Consider the following 20,219-nt stretch of genomic DNA (forward strand, 5'->3'; position numbering starts at 1 on the left):
GCCCCGTTCAAATGAGTGGTGGGCATCTTTAACAGGAGTGTATCTTTTGGAAGGATTTTGAAAACTTTGTATTCACTGACGCACCTGATAACTCTGCGTTCCAAGGAGCGGTACATTATGGTTGCTATGGCATTAAGAAAAGGTTGCCAGCTTACAGGTCTCGAGATCCTCTGATGACCTTTCCGTTAAGGATGAACTCAACCTTGTCATTCTAGCCAGCTCTTCCTTTTGATGCTTTTATTTTATTCATTATGTATATTACATCTTTTGATTTAGTGAAGGAATATGTTCCAACATGTCTGTCATAACATCATCTTCATCGCTGCCTGGAGGGGTTCTGGAACAAGTTGCTTTGTGTCCTCTATCCTATTATTTTCAGGCAGGGAGAGGGTCAGATATTCTGTTTTATTTTCATCTTGTTTCAACAGAGACAAGTACCTTTGTAAGAGTTGTGAGTATTTCTTTGCCTTGTCATAAGGGTAAATTCCGTTCATGTTTAGTACTTCCTTCATACTCATAACCAAATCCCTTTCAGCCATTTGTCGAATATTTTGAGGGCTTTGTTGTTTAAGTTTATCCATCTGATGTTGAGGCACTAAATACATTTTATTATACATCATAAAATCACCCCCCATTCCTGGATGCTATAAGACAACTTAATGGAACCGCCACACTCAACAAAGGTAATAGGAATCCATCTATTTACTGTATAGCACAACTTTTCCTTTTATCGGCAAATAGCTTGATGGCAGCCTTTTGCCTCTTTCATTTTTGTAATTGTTCCTGGTTGAGTGGGATGCACCCCTTGAGAAGGTTCAGAGCAATTTCACAGTGTTAAAATATGGTCAGAAGAGCAATGCCCCAAGACAAACTTTCATTCTTTAGGGTTGGCTACGAATAAGGATCTCAAGAAGGGAAAATGTATTTTTAAACATGCAGACATGTTTACTATTTCTTTGGGACGTGAACTGTTGGCCACTCCCAAGGAAACAAGCCTGCTCTGAGTCTTGAATGTTCTGGTGTAGAAGCTTTAAGCTCCACCAATAAATAGGAAAATGGCTCTTTAATAGCATCTTCATAACTTTCCATGAAATAGGATTTCGGTCCGTGATACATTTGCTGAGCTAGAGAATTCATCTAGTTTGTCTCTGGGATTTTTGAACAAAACCATCTAATTGGAGTTCAAGCTAATAGTACAGCTATTTTTACCTTGGTGAAACACATTTTGTACCAAATAAAAAACAGATAAGTTTCTGTGATGAGTATATTGAGTAAAACTCTGGCAATTTCACGATGTTCACTACCTGCAAAGAGCATGTCATCTAAAACTTGAAGATAATTTCTGTCTGGAGGAAAGAGCTGATCATTATTCAGTGATGCAGGGATCCCTTCAACAAAGTTTATTTTTATTTTCTTCAACATTTCATCATACATTGGCTGATAGCAACTGTAACACCATACAGTTCTAGCAATTTCTGAGTTAATACATGTTCAGAAAAATAAATACAAAGCAAGTTTTTACACTACTGGAACATCCAGCAACCAGAGCAGAAAACTGACATTTCAGACATGGTTCAACATCTTCTACAGATTTCATCCTGTCTATTCAAAAACCAAATGGCAATGTGGTACCGGCTACTTGCAGTACTATCTTGTCATACACTACCCGGAATGTTTTTGTGAGAATTATTTAGATGGAACTCATTTTTATCCCTCACAATTCTTTTGTAGGAGGTAAAGATTTCCTCACTAGTTCTGTCTTTTATGAAACCCTCAACCAAACGTGTGATTGATTCAAGGTTTACTTTTGGAGCGTTTTCATAGTTTTGTGTAATGCCTTTGGCCTTCAAGACTACATGGTTGTTTTTATTGCTAAAACCATAACTCTTGGGACCACAGGATGCCCATTCTGTGATATGATCACCATCTTCAAGCTCTTTTCCTAAACCAGCCAATTAATTGCTCAGAGGGGGTTTCCATTCCCCTGCCTTGCTAACACAGACCACCAAGTCTGTGTCATGGTATAAAAGGCGCCTCTGCAGCTGGTCCATCAGGTTCTACAATTCAAGTCATCCGTACGCTGTCGTAAAGGCAGCAATTAATACGTTCACGTTGCCGGGAGATTTGTGTAAAGAACATTATTTATTTTTTTAGACATTTCTAATCGGTTTGAAAAAATGAACTGTGAATTATTGGGCATATCTAACAAAGGATGTTGTCAGCATATTGCTTCTCTGAGCATACTTTCCCCTAAGAATTGTCAGAAAAAGCTTTGAAACAGTTCTCTTAGCCGGATTCACTATTTTTTCAGGATCCAAACGTATGCCCTCTTTGTCGTAATAATCCTGAATGTACCTGTCTTTGCTCTCTTGATCAGTGGCTGTTGCAGGATTACCCAAAGCCATCTGCATGCCTCTCAAGAAAGTGTTGATATGCTCTTTAAAAATAGTATCAGATTTTCTGACAGAATTCCACACTTCATTGATTTTAGCTACAGTGTAGCCTTTAGCAAGGGCCATATTTAATTATTCTGTGACCCATAATCCTGTCAGAGCTATCCTTTAGAATGATCAAAGGGCAGTTGTTGATTATTGTCATCATTGCATGTGCAACAAAGACTGAAGAAAAGCTTCCTATTAGTACCCCTTGACGGTAACACTGGAAGAAACAAACCCAGAGGAGGGTAGACTGTTGCCTTTGTCACACTAAAATTGTTTTGGGGCAAGTCAAAAATCACGATGAATGATTTCAGGATGAACCAAAGGAAAGGTAAAGGGATGTAAAGTCACTATACTCTGTTGTTTTATTCTCTTGGATAAAATGCTTTCAAACCAAAGCATTGGTGATACCACCAAATAAGGCCTCTCTGGGCTCCAGGGGTTCTGGCATGCCATAATTGTCCAGAAAAGCTTGAACTTGTGGATCTGATCTTTTCAAGCGATCCAACTCTTGCTCCTATACTACCACCACTTTCAGGCCATAATCAGCCTGTAAGGATGTGAGCTTGTCTTGGAACTCTAGATACATGTCCCCAAAGCTCTTTTGGGTTAAAGGACACTTTTCCTGTGGCAAAAAGCAAGATGTACAACTGTGAAAAAGGATCTGTTGTACTCAAAAACTGTCTCAACTCCATCAATGATTGCATGGCCATCTGCATGATATGCTCCAAACTTTTTTTTACATCTCCCATCAAAGCCTGCTGAATAAAGATGTTTTTAGTCTCAGCCACTGGATGGACCCACAAGAGTAGGCTTTGTACTTCCCCCTGTAGTTATCAGGCGAGAGAATGGCTATAGATTCCTCCATCATAAAATGAGTACGATAGGCCTTCATGCATACTTATGCGATTGTAATACAACTCAGGGGGTCAAGGCCAGCATCATTGATTACTTCCTCTCAGAACTTGAGATATCCTTCATGCAAAATAGACACATAATTGTCACAATACATTTGCATCTCCTTATGAAAGTCAAAACTCTTATGACGGATTTTCTCATACCATGCCATAAACTTTTCTCTGTCACGGATTTACATTTGAGCCCCATACATTTCAGGACCGGGATAAAGACCAATGTACAGGTGCTGGTCATAAAATTAGAATATCATCAAAAACTTGTATAATGTATACATTCATTCCACACAGTCTGATATATTTCAAGTGTTTATTTCTTTTAATTTTGATGATTATAACTGACAACTAATGAAAACCCCAAATTCAGTATCTCAGAAAATTAGAATATTGTGAAAAGGTTCAATATTGAAGACACCTGTTGCCACACTCTAATCAGCTAATTAACCCAAAACACCTGCAAAGGCCTTTAAATGGTCTCTCAGTCTAGTTCTGTAGGCAACACAATCATGGGGAAGACTGCTGACTTGACAGCTGTCCAAAACACGACCACTGACACCTTGCACAAGGATGGCAAGACACAAAAGGTAATTGCTAAAAAGGCTGGCTGTTCACAGAACTGTGTCCAAGCACATTAATAGAGAGGCGAAGGGAAGGAAAAGATATGGTAGAAAAAAGTGTACAAGCAATAGGGATAACCGCACCCTGGAGAGGATTGTGAAACAAAACCCATTCAAAAATGTGGGGGAGATTCACAAAGAGTGGACTGGAGCTGGAGTCAGTGCTTCAAGAACCACCATGCACAGACGTATGCAAGACATGGGTTTCAGTTGTCGCATTCCTTGTGTCAAGCCACTCTTGAACAAGACACAGTGTCAGAAGCGTCTCGCCTGGGCAAAAGACAAAAAGGACTGGACTGCTGCTGAGTTATGTTCTCTGATGAAAGTAAATTTTGCAAATCAAGGTCCCAGAGTCTGGAGGAAGAGAGGAGAGGCACAGAATCCACGTTGCTTGAAGTCCAGTGTAAAGTTTCCCCAGTCAGTGATGGTTTGGGGTGCCATGTCATCTGCTTGTGTTGGTCCACTGTGTTTCCTGAGGTCCAAGGTCAACGCAGCCGTCTACCAGGAAATTTTAGAGCACTTCATGCTTCCTGCTGCTGACCAACTTTATGGAGATGCAGATTTCATTTTCCAACAGGACTTGGCACCTGCACACAGTGCCAAAGCTACCAGTACACAAAAAACAACACTTTGCTACCTTGGGTAATAAGAGTTGGAGTTCTGCCCTGCGTGACTTCTTCTGAAAGTGTTTTTAAAAGAGAAAGGCACAATTGGGCCCCTTAGCCGACCTTTTTTCCCTTTTTCCCCATGTTAGACACATATACAGGCAGGTGTAAGCCTGAAGGGTCATTTTGTCTAGTCTCAAAGTCATAACATACATTTTTTTCTGATGGCTTCTCTGCTAACAATGATTGAATTAAACATTGATGGGGCTTCTCAAATAGGCCTGGGTCATCCAAAAGCCCTTTACATATTGGGCAACGCTTTCTGGTACATTTGTGTGGTTTGGGATTTTACATTTTTAAGTTATAATTGGCATGATATAATGGACATTTCATGTTGATGTCACACCAGCTGGCAAAATTAGCTGCCACTAGATACCATGAGACAAGCTTATGTTTTTCTTAGCAGTAAGCTGAGCGCCATGTACAGTTACAATCATGACACTTTGTGAGCTGCAGGGGCTGATATGAACAGTCTGCATCAATACCTATGGAACCGTTGTACAAACATGAATGCCTGCCTAATCTGGTATATCCTATGTGACATGTGTTACAAATGTAGGGCGTACCCATGAAACCCTTTTAATGTTGATAATACCGTAATAATGATTGTTTTGTACTAACAAATACAGCCTATGTGGATGAGGGGTCGGTGTGTTCTGGAATTTCAAGATGGCTGAATCATGCCTACTGTGATACAGAACCACAATTTTGATACCTAGTAAGCTTTCAAATTTGATTATATTAGAGAAAGTGATATCAACTAAGATCGATTAATTGGATTGTACGCTCTATCATAGCCAGAAACTGGTCTACGTTCGCATCTCCATTAACCATAGCATGAGAAATATTGTCTTGAATAGTATCCCCTCAAATTTGTAGCTGTAGTATATCTCTAGGCTCAGCATAAGAGAGTAGCTCTTTCTAACAGTTCTGTAAGCGTACCTAATTCATTGACATAGATACCAGAATAATCATACATTTGATTAATGTGAGTAAAATTTAAAAGCTGTCGGATTTCAGTGTTGTTGAATTTATTACGATAAACAATATTAACATTTCTATCAACACCATTGCCCTGTTGTCTAATATCTGAACCTCAATGGGAAGCCTGTGGCTCTAAAGGAGATGGCTCTGGATTTGGCTGTATAGAAGATACGTGAGGAGCTGGTTGCATAGAAGACGTGAGGAACTGGATCAGGATTTAATTCCTTAATTTGATCTTTGTGTGATGGACTTGAACTATGTGATGGTTGTATATGTAAAGAAACAGTTTTTGGTTCTGGGTTTAACTTATTTTCATCACCCACCGTCCCATACATTATGGGTGAAGGACTCGACGCTGGTGATTCTAAATAATGTGTTCAGTTGATCAATCCGCAATTCAGTGTAGATTCTTCATCAGTGGATATATCAATATCAGAATGGTTGTGTGCCCTCTGTATCAATCACATTATCAAAGCTTTTAAAAGAATATTCATAATAGATAACAATTGACCATAAATGAAAAATGTAATGAGATAAGTATTTGTCCAAACATAGACCAAATACAACATGATTCTTACCAAGGGTGCAAAAGGCACCACACATATAAAGCCAGAAATATAATTATTAATGCATTATACTGTGTCCACGTCTGATTTAACATTCCACTCTAATCCAGAACCTGAACCTACTAGTCCATAAGAGATTGTAGTTCTCAACACAAATGTATCCAAATAGGTGCTACACTACACTGCATTTCTGATCAATTTGGTGTTATTTTAACAGACAAAAATGTGCTCTTTTTTTTAAACGATATAATGTGTAAGTGACTGAAAATATATGAAGAGTAGTGTATATCTTGACACAATTCATTCTTTGAGGTCTACAGAGAGTTCCCTGGACTTGATGGCTTAGTTTTTGCTCTGACATGAACTGTGTATTGTGAGACCTCTTTCTTGGCCATTCATTCATCATTCATTCATCTTCTTCCGCTTCATCCGGGGCCAGGTCGCAGGGGCAGCAGTCTAAGCAGAGATGCCCAGACTTCCCTCTCCCCAGACACTTCCTCCAGCTCTTCCGGGGGGACACCGAGGCGTTCCCAGGCCAGCCGGGAGACATAGTCCCTCCAGCGTGTCCTAGGTCTTCCCCGGGGTCTCCTCCCGGTGGGACGGGACCGAAACACCTTCCCAGGAAGGCGTTCCGGAGGCATCCGAAACAGATGCCCAAGCCACCTCAGCTGACCCCTCTCGATGTGGAGGAGCAGCAGCTCTACTCCAAGCTTCTCACCCTATCTCTAAGGGATCGCCCAGCCAACATGCGGAGAAAGCTGATTTCGGCCGCCTGTATCCGGGATCTTGTCCTTTCGGTCATGACCCAAAGCTCATGACCATAGGTGAGAGTAGGAACGTAGATTGACCGGTAAATCAAGAGCTTCGCCTTGAGGCTCAGCTCTTTCTTCATCACGACAGACCGATACATCAACCGCATTACTGCAGAAGCTGCACCGATCCGTTTGTCAATCTCCCCGTTCCATCCTTCCCTCACTCGTGAACAAGATCCCTAGATACTTAAACTCATCCACTTGAGGCAAGCACTCTCCACCAACCTGAAGTGGGCAAGCCACCCTTTTCTGACTGAGGACCATGGCCTCGGATTTGGAGATACTGATTCTCATCCCCACCGCTTCACACTCGGCTGCAAACCGTCCCAGCGCATGCTGAAGGTCCTGGTTTGAAGGGGCCAACACGACAACATCATCCGCAAAGAGCAAAGACGAAATCGTGTGACACCCTCCGGGCCCTGGCTGCGCCTAGAAATTCTGTCCATAAAAATTATGAACAGAACCGGTGACAAAGGGCAGCCCTGCCGGAGTCCAACATGCACTGGGAACAAGTCTGACTTACTGCCTGCAATGCGGACCAAGCTCCTGCTTCGGTCGTATAGGGACCTGACAGCCCTTAGCAAAGGACCCAGGACCCCATATTCCCGAAGCACCCTCCACAGGATGCCGCGAGGGACACAGTCGAATGCCTTCTCCAAATCCACAAAACACATGTGGACTGGTTGGGCAAACTCCCATGAACCCTCCAACACCCTGTAGAGGGTATAGAGCTGGTCCTGTGTTCCACGGCCCGGACGAAAACCACACTGTTCCTCCTGAATCCGAGGTTCTACTATCGGCCGTATTCTCCTCTCCAGAACCCTGGCATAGACTTTCCCGGGGAGGCTGAGAAGTGTGATCCCCCTATAGTTGGAACACACCCTCCGGTCCCCCTTCTTAAAAAGAGGGACCACCATCCCGGTCTGCCATCCCAAAGGCACTGTCCCCGACCGCCACGCGATGTTGCACAGGCGTGTCAACTAAGACAGCCCCACAACATCCAGAGACTTGAGGTACTCAGGGCGGATCTCATCCACCCCCGGTGCCTTGCCCCCGAGGACTTTCTTGACCACCTCTGTGACTTCAGCCCGGGTGATGGACGAGTCCATCTCTGAGCCATCATCCTCTGCTTCCTCAATGGAAGACGTGACTGCAGGATTGAGGAGATCCTCGAAGTACTCCTTCCACCGCCCGACGACATCCCCAGTTGAGGTCAACAGCTGCCCACCTCTACTGTAAACAGCGTTGGTAGGGTACTGTTTCCCTCTCCTGAGGCGCCGGACGGTTTGCCAGAATCTCTTCGAGGCCAGCCGATAGTCCTTCTCCATGGCCTCACCGAACTCCTCCCAGGCCCGAGTTTTTGCCTCCACAACCACCCGGGCTGCAGTCCGGTTGGCCTGTCGGTACCCGTCAGCCGCCTCAGGAGTCCCACAAGCCAACCAGTTCTGATAGGACTCCTTCTTCAGCTTGACGGCATCCCTTACTTCCGGTGTCCACCACCGGGTTCGGGGATTGCCGCCTCGACAGGCACCGGAGACCTTGCGGCCACAGCTCCGAGCGGCCGCTTCGACAATGGCGGTGGAGAACATGGTCCACTCGGACTCAATATCTCCAGCCTCCCTCGGGATCCAGTTGAAGCTCTGCCGGAGGTGGGAGTTAAAGATCTCTCTGACAGGAGACTCGGCCAGACGTTCCCAGCAGACCCTTACAGTACGCTTGGGCCTGCCGAGTCTGTCCAGCTTCCTCCCCCGCCATCGGATCCAACTCACCACCAGGTGGTGATCAGTTGACAGCTCCGCCCCTCTCTTCACCCGAGTGTCCAAGACATACGGCCGCAGGTCAGATGAAACGACAACAAAGTCGATCATCGACCTGCGGCCTAGGCTGTCCTGGTGCCATGTGCACTGATGGACACCCTTATGCTTGAACATGGTGTTCGTTATGGACAAACTGTGACTAGCACAGAAGTCCAATAACTGAACACTGCTCGGGTTCAGATCAGGGGGGCCGTTCCTCCCAATCACACCCCTCCAGGTGTCACTGTCGTTGCCCACGTGGGCGTTGAAGTCCCGCAGTAGAACGATAGAGTCCCCAGTCGGAGCACTTTCCAGCACCCCTCCCAGAGACTCCAAGAAGGTCGGGTACTCTACACTGCGGTTCGGCCCGTAGGCACAAACAACAGTGAGAGACCTATCCCCGACCTGTAGGCGCAGGGAAACGACCCTCTCGTTCACCGGGGTAAACTCCAACACATGGCGGCAGCTGGGGAGCTATAAGCAAACCCACACCAGCTTGCCGCCTCTCACCATGGGCGGTGAAGAGTCCATCCTCTCTCAAGGAGTGTGGTTCCAGAGCCCAAGCCGTGCGTTGAGGTGATCCCGACTACCTCTAATCGGAACCTCTCAACCTCACGCACAATCTCAGGCTCCTTCCCCGCCAGCGAGGTGAGGTTCCACGTCCCTAGAGCTAGTTTCCGTGTCCATGGATCGGGTCGTCTAGGCACCCGCCTTCGACTGCCGCCTGATCCTCTCTGCACCGACCCCTTATGGTCCCTCCTGTGGGTGGTGAGCCCACAGGAAGGAGGCCCCACGTCGCTCGTTCGGGCTGAGCCCGGCCGGGCCCCATGGGGAAAGGCCCGGCCACCAGGCGCTCGCGTACGAGCCCCATCCCCGGGCCTGGCTCCAGGGTGGGGCCCTGGCTGCGCCATACCGGGCGACGTCACGGAACTCAAGAACATTTTCATCATTAAGGGGTGTTTCGAACTGCTCTTAGTCTGACCAGTCGCCTAGGACCTGTTTGCCCTGGGAGACCCTACCAGGGGCATATAGCCCCAGACAACATAGCTCCTAGGGTCACTTGGGTACTCAAACCACTCCACCACATTAAGGTGGCAGTTCAAGGGAGGGGCTTTCTTGGCCATGTCCAATCAATTTAATTTGCCACAGGTGAACTCCAAATTGTACAGACATCTCAACTATAATCAAAGGACACATTGTGCATTTGAGCTAGCTCAATTAGGGGGTCATGGTAAAGGTTTTTAATACTTATGCACATAAGCTTTTGTTTTACTTTCAATAAATTGGTACAAAAATCTAAAAACATGTTTTCACTTTGTCATTATGGGACTTTGGGTGTAGATTGATTGCATTATTTTGTTATCAATTATAAATTAATTGTATTACACAACAAAAAGTGTAGGAAGTTCAGGTATCTGATACATTTTTGGAAGCACTGTGTAGTTTATTACTCTTTGTAATTTTATTAGTCTAATATAGCACTGTGACCACTATCATGTGTATAAACTAACATATGACTTCATTTATTTCACCTTTATTTTACCAGGTAAGCTGATTTAAATTTGCAATGAGGACCAATTGTAATTTGTAATGATGACCTGGCCAAAGGCCAAAAATTACTGATTTTGCATTAAAACATTATTTACTAGAATAGCAATTTTGGTAACCAACCAAATGTGTTTGAATATCACTATCAACTATAAATACACCTTGAAAACTTAATTGATAAGGTCAACCTTCCAAACCTAGCTAACAGTCCAGAAACAAGCTACGTAATTCCCCCCCCAAATTTTTTTTTGAAAGCTGGTGAAATTCTAACAAATTTATGGTATCCACATAAACAAAATACTATGAATAATTAAAAAAATCGTAACTTATTCCATAAAGATATCCAAAAATTTCCAGACAGTAATATTGGCACTTTCTAGAAGTATTTAGAAATAATTAGATTTCAAGCAGGTGAGTCTCCTTTATTATGGAATATTACAAATTTGTGGTTGCGCAGTTTGAATAGAGAAATTGAACTGAACCCTGTTCAAAAGTCTGCATACACTTAGTTCTTAATACTGTGTATTGCACCCTTTAGCATCAATAACAACGTGCATTATTTTGTAATAGTCAAATTCTTGCAGGTGGTATAGCTGCCCATTCATCTTGGCAAAATGCCTCCAGGTCCTGCAAAGTCTTTGGTCATCTTCCATGAACCTCACGTTTGAGATTACCCCAGAGTGGCTCAATGATATTATGGTGTTGGAAAGTCTAAGAGCGTCCCACACGCAGCTTTCGTGCAGAAGAATGCAAGTATCTTCTGATAACATGATGCATTCATCTTGCCATCAATATTCACACGGTTCCCTGTGCCTTAAGAGCTCACACAACCCCAAAACATCAGTGTGCCACCACCGTGCTTCACAGTGGGGATGGTATTCTGTTCACTGTAGGCCTTTTTGACCCCTCCAAACCCTTTTGTCACCCCAAATTACAGTGTGCCAGAAGCTGTGAGGCGTGTCAAGGTGTTGTCGGGCATATTGTAACCAGGCTTTTTTGTGGCATTTGCACAGTAAAGGCTTCTTTCTGGCAACTCTGCCATGCAGCTCATTTTTGTTCAAGTATCGTCGCATTGTGTTCCTTGAAACAATCACACCGTCTTTTTCCAGAGCAGCCTGTATTTCCCCTGAGGTTACCTGTGGGTTTTTCTTTGTATCCCGAACCATTCTTCTGGCAGTTTTGGCTGAAATCTTTCTTGGTCTGCCTGACCTTGGCTTGGTATCAAGAGGTCCCCAAATGTTCCACTTCTTAAGTGATTGAACAATACTGACCGGCATTTGCAAGGCTGTAGATATATTTTTATATAATTTTCCATCTTTATAAAGTTCCATTACCTTGTAATGCATGTCTTTTAACAGTTATTTTCTGCTCCCCATTGCTCAGTATCTAGCCTGCTCAGTGCATCTACTTGAGAGCTAACAAACTCATTGACTATTTCTACACAGACACTACTTGCAATTTAAAAAGCTACAGGTGTGGGAAATTCACCTTTAATTGCCATTTTCACCTGTGTGTGTCACATTGTGTGTCTGTAACAAGGCCAAACATTCAAGGTTATGTAAACTTTTGATAATGGCCATTTGGGTGATTTCTGTTATCATTATGATTTAAAAAGGAGCCAAACAACTATGTGATGATAAATGGCTTCAAATAATCACTATCCTTCAATAAAATACCGTTTTTTTTCCAAGATCAGTCATATTTTCAAAACCAATGCAAAAATGTCACAATTTCTGCCAGGGTATGCAAACGTTTGAGCACAACTGTACATCACCAGTAGGCCTCTTACCTGAACAGGCAGACTTTTGTTGTTTTTGCGTTCAAATTCCAAAACAGTTATTGACATAATTTTCACATATTAAGAGTGTTATTTTGACCTCATAGGGTGTAAGCTAGCTTTAAATTCTGATTCCCTTAAGGGTGTATGATTCTATACCTTGAGTTTGATGCTCAGACTACTTATTAAAATGGTAAAAATGCATGGCAAACTCTATGGGTCCTGACTTGCTCATCTGGTTCAGTTTCTTCATGTTAATGTCCAGCTAAACTTCCAGTTAGTCAGGCTAAACATATAACATAATAATCAACAATGCTAGAAAGAAACATGATTTAAAAAAAACAACTTTAGCATACAACAGCTGTAGCAGTCTGCCTGAAAGAGAATCTCACTGCTGGACAGTTACATTGCAGTCAAGTTGATAATATTGACTTATGTGGTGAAGATGTTTTGAGTGTCAAACCCAAGTTATAAGGAAACAGCAAATTCACATATTTGATCTCATTAAGTCTTTAAAGAAATATAGAAGAATGTTTGGGGAAGCAGATGTTTCTTAATATTTATTTCATAGTTATGTACCAGTTCAGGACTTTTTAATCACCTATATCTTATGTAGCTAGTAGCAAGGACAGTTACATCAGTGACATGATTCTATTTGGTCTAACCCCTTTTATTCAGGCACCAAAGTCACCAGCAAGGGCAGCCATGCTGATAGGATCTTTGTGGTCGAATTCAGGCCTGACTCAGACACCCAGTTTGTGTCAGTGGGAATCCAGCATATCAAGTTCTGGACCCTAGTGGGAGGCTCTCTCATGTACAAGAAAGGCGTTATTGGAGCAGTGGAAGATGGCAGAATGCAGACCATGTTATCTGTGGCTTTCGGTGCAGTGAGTAACAGTTTCCATTTTTATATGGCTAACATTTTGACTGTCTTTTGATGATTATGGATACAATTAACCCTTTACAGAAATGTGTTTAATCTGAGTCACACAGCATTTTTCGATGATCTTAAACAGATCTAGTTTAAAGACAATTCATGTGACTCACACGTGATTACAGGCTTAAAATAATTTGAAATGTATATATTTAATATTGAAATGTAATAAAATGTCTATTTAGTTTGCGTTGACAACAAGATGTCGGGGAATTACAAGATGGGAATATTACGGTAGCCTGGAAGTACAAAACCCAATCACTAATACAATTACACCACCCCAATAAAAATACTCCCCACAATAGTGCAAAACACAACCACAAATACAATTACACACCCCCACACAACTCAAAAAAGTTGGGACAAGGCCATGTTTACCACTGTGTGGCATCCCCTCTTCTTTTTATAACAGACTGCAAATGTCTTGGGACTGAGGAGACAAGTTGCTCAAGTTTATGAATAGGAATGTTGTCCCATTCTTGTCTAAAACAGGCTTCTAGTTGCTCAACTGTCTTAAGTCTTCTTTGTCGCACCTTCCTCTTTATGATGCGCCAAATGTTTTCTATGGGTGAAAGATCTGGACTGCAGGCTGGCCATTTCAGTATCCGGATCCTTCTTCTATGCAGCCATGACATTGTAATTGATGCAGTATGTGGTCTGGCATTGTCATGTTGGAAAATGCAAGGTCTTCCCTGAAAGAGACGACGTCTGGATGGGAGCATATGTTGTTCTAGTACTTGGATATAACGGTCAGCATTGATGGTGCCTTTCCAGATGTGTAGGCTGCCCATGCCACACGCACTCATGCAACCCCATACCATCAGAGATGCAGGCTTCTGAACTGAGCGCTGATAACAACTTGGGTTGTCCTTGTCCTCTTTAGTCCGGATGACATGGCGTCCCAGTTTTCCAAACCACAGAACACTTTTCCACTTTGCCACAGTCCATTTTAAATGATCCTTGGCCCAGAGAAAACGCCTGCGCTTCTGGATCCTGTTTAGATACGGCTTCTTTTTTGACCTATAGAGTTTTAGCCGGCAACGGCGAATGGCACGGTGGATTGTGTTCACCGACAATGTTTTCTGGAAGTATTCCTGAGCCCATGTTGTGATTTCCATTACAGTATCATTCCTGTATGTGATGCAGTGCCATCTGAGGGCCCGAAGATCACGGGCATCCAGTATGGTTTTCCGGCCTTGACCCTTGCGCACAGCGATTGTTCCAGATTCTCTGAATCTTTGGATGATATTATGCAATGTAGATCATGATAACTTCAAACTCTTCGCAATTTTTCTCTGAGAAACTCCTTTCTGATATTACTCCACAATTTTTCGCCGAAGCATTGGGGGAATTGATGATCCTCTGCCCATCTTGACTTCTGAGAGACACTGCCACTCTGAGAGGCTCTTTTTATAACCAATCATGTTGCCAATTGACATAATAAGTTGCAAATTGGTCCTCCAGCTGTTCCTTATCTGTAAATTTAACTTTTCCGGCCTCTTATTGCTACCTGTCCCAACTTTTTTGGAATGTGTAGCTCTCATGAAATCCAAAATGAGCCACTATTTGGCATGACATTACAAAATGTCTCACTTTCAACATTTAATATGTTATCTATATTCTATTGTGACTTAAGTATAAGTTTATGAGATTTGTAAAGTGTCCCAACTTTTTTGGAATCAGGTTTGTACATACATCCTTGAGTTTGCCACACACCCTCTTCTATTGGGGCAGACAAAGTGTTGATTGAGTTACATAATGAATAAAGGCAAGTGAGGCAGTTCCAGTAAGAGACATACATGCCCATACCTTCAAAATCTTAAACAGATTTTTCTTCTTAACAACTTCCTCTTGCCATCACTATGATACTGTTAATTTAACAGTACAATATATATGATTATTGTCTAAGTGCTAAGTACCGCTCCCTCTACTGTTTTCGGTTGATACTGGTTTCAACAGTGTTTCTCTATCATTATTATACACTCACCTAAAGGATTATTAGGAACACCTGTTCAATTTCTCATTAATGCAATTATCTAATCAACCAATCACATGGCAGTTGCTTCAATGCATTTAAGGGTGTGGTCCTGGTCAAGAAAATCTCCTGAACTCCAAACTGAATGTCAGAATGGGAAAGAAAGGTGATTTAAGCAATTTTGAGCATGGCATGGTTGTTGGTACCAGACAGGCCGGTCTGAGTATTTCACAATCTGCTCAGTTACTGGGATTTTCACGCACAACCATTTCTAGGGTTTACCAAGTATGGTGTGAAAAGGGAAAAACATCCAGTATGTGGCAGTCCTGTGGGCGAAAATGCCTTGTTGATGCTAGAGGTCAGAGGAGAATGGGCCGACTGATTCAAGCTGATAGAAGAGCAACTTTGATTGAAATAACCACTCGTTACAACCGAGGTATGCAGCAAAGCATTTGTGAAGCCACAACACACACAACCTTGAGGCGGATGGGCTACAACAGCAGGAGACCCCACCGGTTACCACTCATCTCCACTACAAATAGGAAAAAGAGGCTACAATTTGCAGGAGCTCACCAAAATTGGACAGTTGAAGACTGGAAGAATGTTGCCTGGTCTGATGAGTCTCGATTTCTGTTGAGACATTCAGATGGTAGAGTCAGAATTTGGCGTAAACAGAATGAGAACAAGGATCCATCATGCCTTGTTACCACTGTGCAGGCTGGTGGTGGTGGTGTAATGGTGTGGGGGATGTTTTCTTGGCACACTTTAGGCCCCTTAGTGCCAATTGGACATCGTTTAAATGCCACGGCCTACCTGAGCATTGTTTCTGACCATGTCCATCCCTTTATGACCACCATGTACTCCTCCTTTGATGGCTACTTCCAGCAGGATAATGCACCATGTCACAAAGCTCGAATCATTTCAAATTGGTTTCTTGAACATGACAATGAGTTCATATCTAAGACATATCTAAGAATATCTCAGAATTGAGGTTATCTAACTCTGTCTGGTGCTGTTCATGCATTGCTGATGTGTATGTCGTGGAGAAATATATCTTCTCGCCAAAAAGGATGCAATAACTCAAAGAGATGCAATAACTCAGGAGTTTGTGGATTCAAATCAGACTTTTAATGAACAATCATAAAAGCCGAGTTGACCTGCAAGAACAACTGTCTTGTCAACTCGGGACACACATCTTTATACAGTGATATCTTGCAAAACCTTCCTGGCCATCCCCTAATGCTAATTCTTGGGCGGATCTCTCTCTCCATCCGCTACCATTGTTTCGCAACCGTCCAAGATCTGTTCCCTGTTAAATATTGGTGGCGCAGGTTTGTAGAATGTGTGTAAAAATAATGGAGCCATTAGGGCCCTCCGTGTTACTTGTCCACTATACTTGATTTTCCCATGTATTTATCATTACACTTGGATACCTTTCATGATTCGGTGATGGTTATATTGATACATATACATTCATAAAGTGTGAGCTCAGGGTTTCACAAACATCCTATGATAGACCTCTTATCTCTTTTATGTAGAATGTTAAATATTCTATATGTACAGGGTGAGAGCGTTGGTAGTGTTCACAAATGAATGATTCCCATGGTATATACAAAAAATGTAGCATTTGATGGCTGATTTATTTTTATTTGACTATTTATTTTAAATAACTGGACATGTAGACAGCAAGCTGGTGAAGATTTACATCTCTGGATATTATCTAATTCGACTTGTTAATGATTAATAGCCGACCCAGTAAGCTGCTGTCACAGTTAAGTCATTCCATTAGATATACGTGCAAAGCGGACCTCGCAATGTTATATGGTAACGTGGGGTGAGAAGCCCCCTGGGGTAATGCCCACTTTGATGTAACTCACACATAAACCATAAAATGTCACCATCCTGTATAAAAGACACCTTGGAGCCAGAAATATTTTTGATTGAGAGGGGATTAAATACTTATTTCACTCATTAAATTGCAAATCAATTTATAACATTTTTCTGGAGTTTTTTGTTGTTATTCTGTCTCTCACTGTTCAAATAAACCTACCATAACAATTATAGACGAATAATTTCTTTGTCAGTGGGCAAACATACAAAATCAGCAGGGGATCAGTTTTGTATTTGGGGGGAATGCATTTATGTTTGGGGACGGTGTGTGGTATTGGGGGTGTGAAATAATTTTTGTGGTTGTGTTTTACGCTATTGGGGCGAGTATTTTTATTGGGGGTGTGTAATTGTATTAGTGGTTGTGTTTTGCACTTTCGGGCCACCGTAGAATATTGACCCACTGTGCATTTCTTTAATGACAGGGTGTAGCTTAATAATTAAATAATGCATTTTGTTATATTTTCACTGCAGTGATCTATATATAGTATACTATTTTGATTTAAATGTAAATTTTACCTACTTTCTGACATGACATAGCTGTCTTTATTATTTTAATACCATATTGCTTTAAAATTGGTACATTCTTTGACTTTCATGTGATTTCTTTAGACCTCTGAATTTAGCAACAATGTCACAACAAGTATTGTTAAGTTGCTGTATGATGTGATCTTTTTTCCTTCGTAGTACATTACATAAACCTGTTTCTGATTAGGAACTGCTTTTGAAACCTTTCATGGCAAGGCCAGACATTTTTATTTTATTAAGAACTTTTTTTTTACGTCTTTGGAGGGATTACACCGAACTCAGTTTACCAGGCACTGGAATGTAGCGTAAGGCGTAACTTGACTTACTGCAAGGTCAGTTAACTTCCACCCTGGCTTATGATATGCGTCCTAAGTCTGGAACGCTCCTATCGATCAAACCTCAGACGGAGGAACTTTTTATGTTGCAACCCGGTGGTTCCTAACACTCAACAATATTTATATTTGTGCTTATTTAGAACCAGTTCACTCATCGAGCCCGAGGTACTGAAAGCCGTACTTGCGCTGGCTTTATATAGCCCTCAGGTCCCCTTTAGGTCCGTTTAAACTATTTTCTGGTTTTCTCCTAGGTGTGGGTATTTCCCAGCTGTAACTCACCAACCCTTGTCAGACTGTTCCCCTCCTATCTGGCTCTAAGCCAACCTCCTAACACTCTGTGCAATGTGTACCCAGACGCAATGCCAGAGGTTGGATCTTTTAATGGCGGGGACACTTTTTTTTACCCTAACATATACTATAAAAAATATGCTTATCTTCGATTAAACTCTTTTAAAAATCGTATCTAACTAATGCTGACCTTCTGTCAGTCCAGGCGTTCTCCACCATTTTATGGCGGGGACACAAGTTTCGTATTCCTTCTCAGGAACGAATACGTGGTCAACCCACTTCTTTTGACCCTAATATATACTATAAAAAATATACTTACCTACTAATAAAGGGGGGTAGTTGTACATCATCCGTCTCATGTCCTGGTGTAGATTGTTGATCCATCGTCGGCTGCTGCTCCCGAAACCCTCGGCTCACCTCCTGTACTCTGCCCTTTTTCTCAACAGGTCTCAGTATGTTTTCTCTGTTCAAATAAATTGTAAAAAAAAAAAAAAAAGTACTCATGCTACTTTTAATAAGAGTTTTGTCTATTTTTTTTTTTACAGAATAACCTCACATTTACTGGTGCCATAAATGGAGATGTGTATGTATGGCGAGAACACTTCTTGGTACGAGTGGTGGCCAAAGCACATACAGGCCCTGTTTTTACCATGTATACCACGCTCAGGGACGGACTCATTGTGACAGGAGGGAAAGAGAGGCCGTGAGTACACAGACACAGGTTACATAATGTTAACTCTCTCAACTGAAAACCAGAACACTGAGTGAAAGCCAAATCACAAGATTTACTATGAAAGTTAACCCCACCGGTTCTGAATCAGTTCACACGTACAAAGAGGAACACACTCATAATCAATGTCATTGCCGAGTATATCAATGATTTCTAATCTTTCTACATGTAACAGAGTTAAGAACAACCCTTCAGCTCCCTAAACAGCTTGCTAGGAATGTTTCTGATTGGGCTATACAATTGGTCATTTTTGTATAACTCAAATGATTGGAGCGTAGGAAGATCATGTGTGTTTTTTACGAAGTAGAGGATCAGAGTTTGTGCCAAGTGTGGGGGGAGGTAAACTGTCAGGGCGGAAGCTATACTGTTAGCAACAGAACTTGTTGTTGGTTACATACACACATCATTACATTCCTGGTCCAGTTATTGTTAAGCAGAGGGCCAGTCAATCACTGGTGACCCAGACCATCATTGATCGATGCATACTCAAATATAAGATACATTTTATTTCCTATTCTTTTCATCATCCTAAAACATACATGTATTTTAAAGGAGATGTATGGCAATCAACAAAGCTTTCTGTGTGCACCTGCATGTTTGTTTTCATTTCAGTTCCATCCACAGGGGTCAAATCAACAACATGACAATCGTAAGAACATACCACAACATAGAACATGTATTACATAAATTGACGCAAATCAACTTATTTGTGATTATAACAGGACTAAAGAGGGCGGAGCAGTTAAGTTGTGGGATCAAGAGATGAAACGCTGTAGGGCGTTCCAACTGGAGACGGGGCAGGCAGTGGAGAATGTTCGATCTGTGTGCCGGGGGAAGGTACGGTTATGTGTTCTGCCCACTTAAACTAATGTGTGCTTTGTGATGCGTGAATGCTGGATTAGACCCAAGATTGTGATGGAGTGAACTAAAACTTAGTCATGCCATCATTTTCTACAACCCTTTTCCCAAAATGTTGGGACACTGTGTAAAATGTAGTGAAGTAAAATGAAGTAAAAACAGAATGCAGTGATGTGCAAATGATTTAAACCCTATATTCAATTGGAAATAGTACAAAGATAACATATCCAATGTTGAAACTGAGAAATGATATTGTTTCTTGAAAAATATAATGCCCCCTTTGTATTAAATACGATAATTTGATGCTAGCAAAAAAGCTGGGACAGGGACCACAAAAGACTGGAAAAGTTGTGTAATGCTAATAAAACATAATTATATTAATTGGCAACAAGTCAGTAACATGATTGGGTATACAAAGAACATCCCAGAGAGGATGAGTCTTTTGGAAGTAAAGATGGGGAGTGGTTCACCACTCTGTGAAAGACTGCCCAGGCAAATAGTTCAACAATTGAACGTGATCACTCATTATGTATTATTTACTTTTAAAAAGTTTTTTTTTAATTTTTG

The 20,219-nt window shown here is 42.1% G+C and overlaps 1 protein-coding gene across 10 annotated transcripts in view; it reads left to right on the forward strand.

Annotated features, from left to right (window-relative positions):
* LOC105030787 (echinoderm microtubule-associated protein-like 6) overlaps positions 1-20,219 on the forward strand; it is a 200,103-nt gene that overhangs the window by 96,258 nt on the left and 83,626 nt on the right. For 9 of the 10 annotated variants that reach the window (XR_004576137.1, XR_004576136.1, XR_004576135.1 and 6 more), the window contains exons 34-36: positions 12,796-13,004; positions 18,610-18,767; positions 19,517-19,631. Coding sequence is in view for 7 of the 10 variants with exons in the window: in XM_034294192.1 (XP_034150083.1) it covers positions 12,796-13,004; positions 18,610-18,767; positions 19,517-19,631 (482 nt within the window). In the remaining 3 variants the exon portion in view is untranslated. The remainder of the gene's footprint in view (positions 1-12,795; positions 13,005-18,609; positions 18,768-19,516; positions 19,632-20,219) is intronic. The other variant, XM_034294195.1, reaches the window with a different exon arrangement.

This window comes from Esox lucius, chromosome 9 (assembly GCF_011004845.1).
Source record: "Esox lucius isolate fEsoLuc1 chromosome 9, fEsoLuc1.pri, whole genome shotgun sequence".
NCBI classification, from domain to species: Eukaryota; Metazoa; Chordata; class Actinopteri; order Esociformes; family Esocidae; genus Esox; species Esox lucius.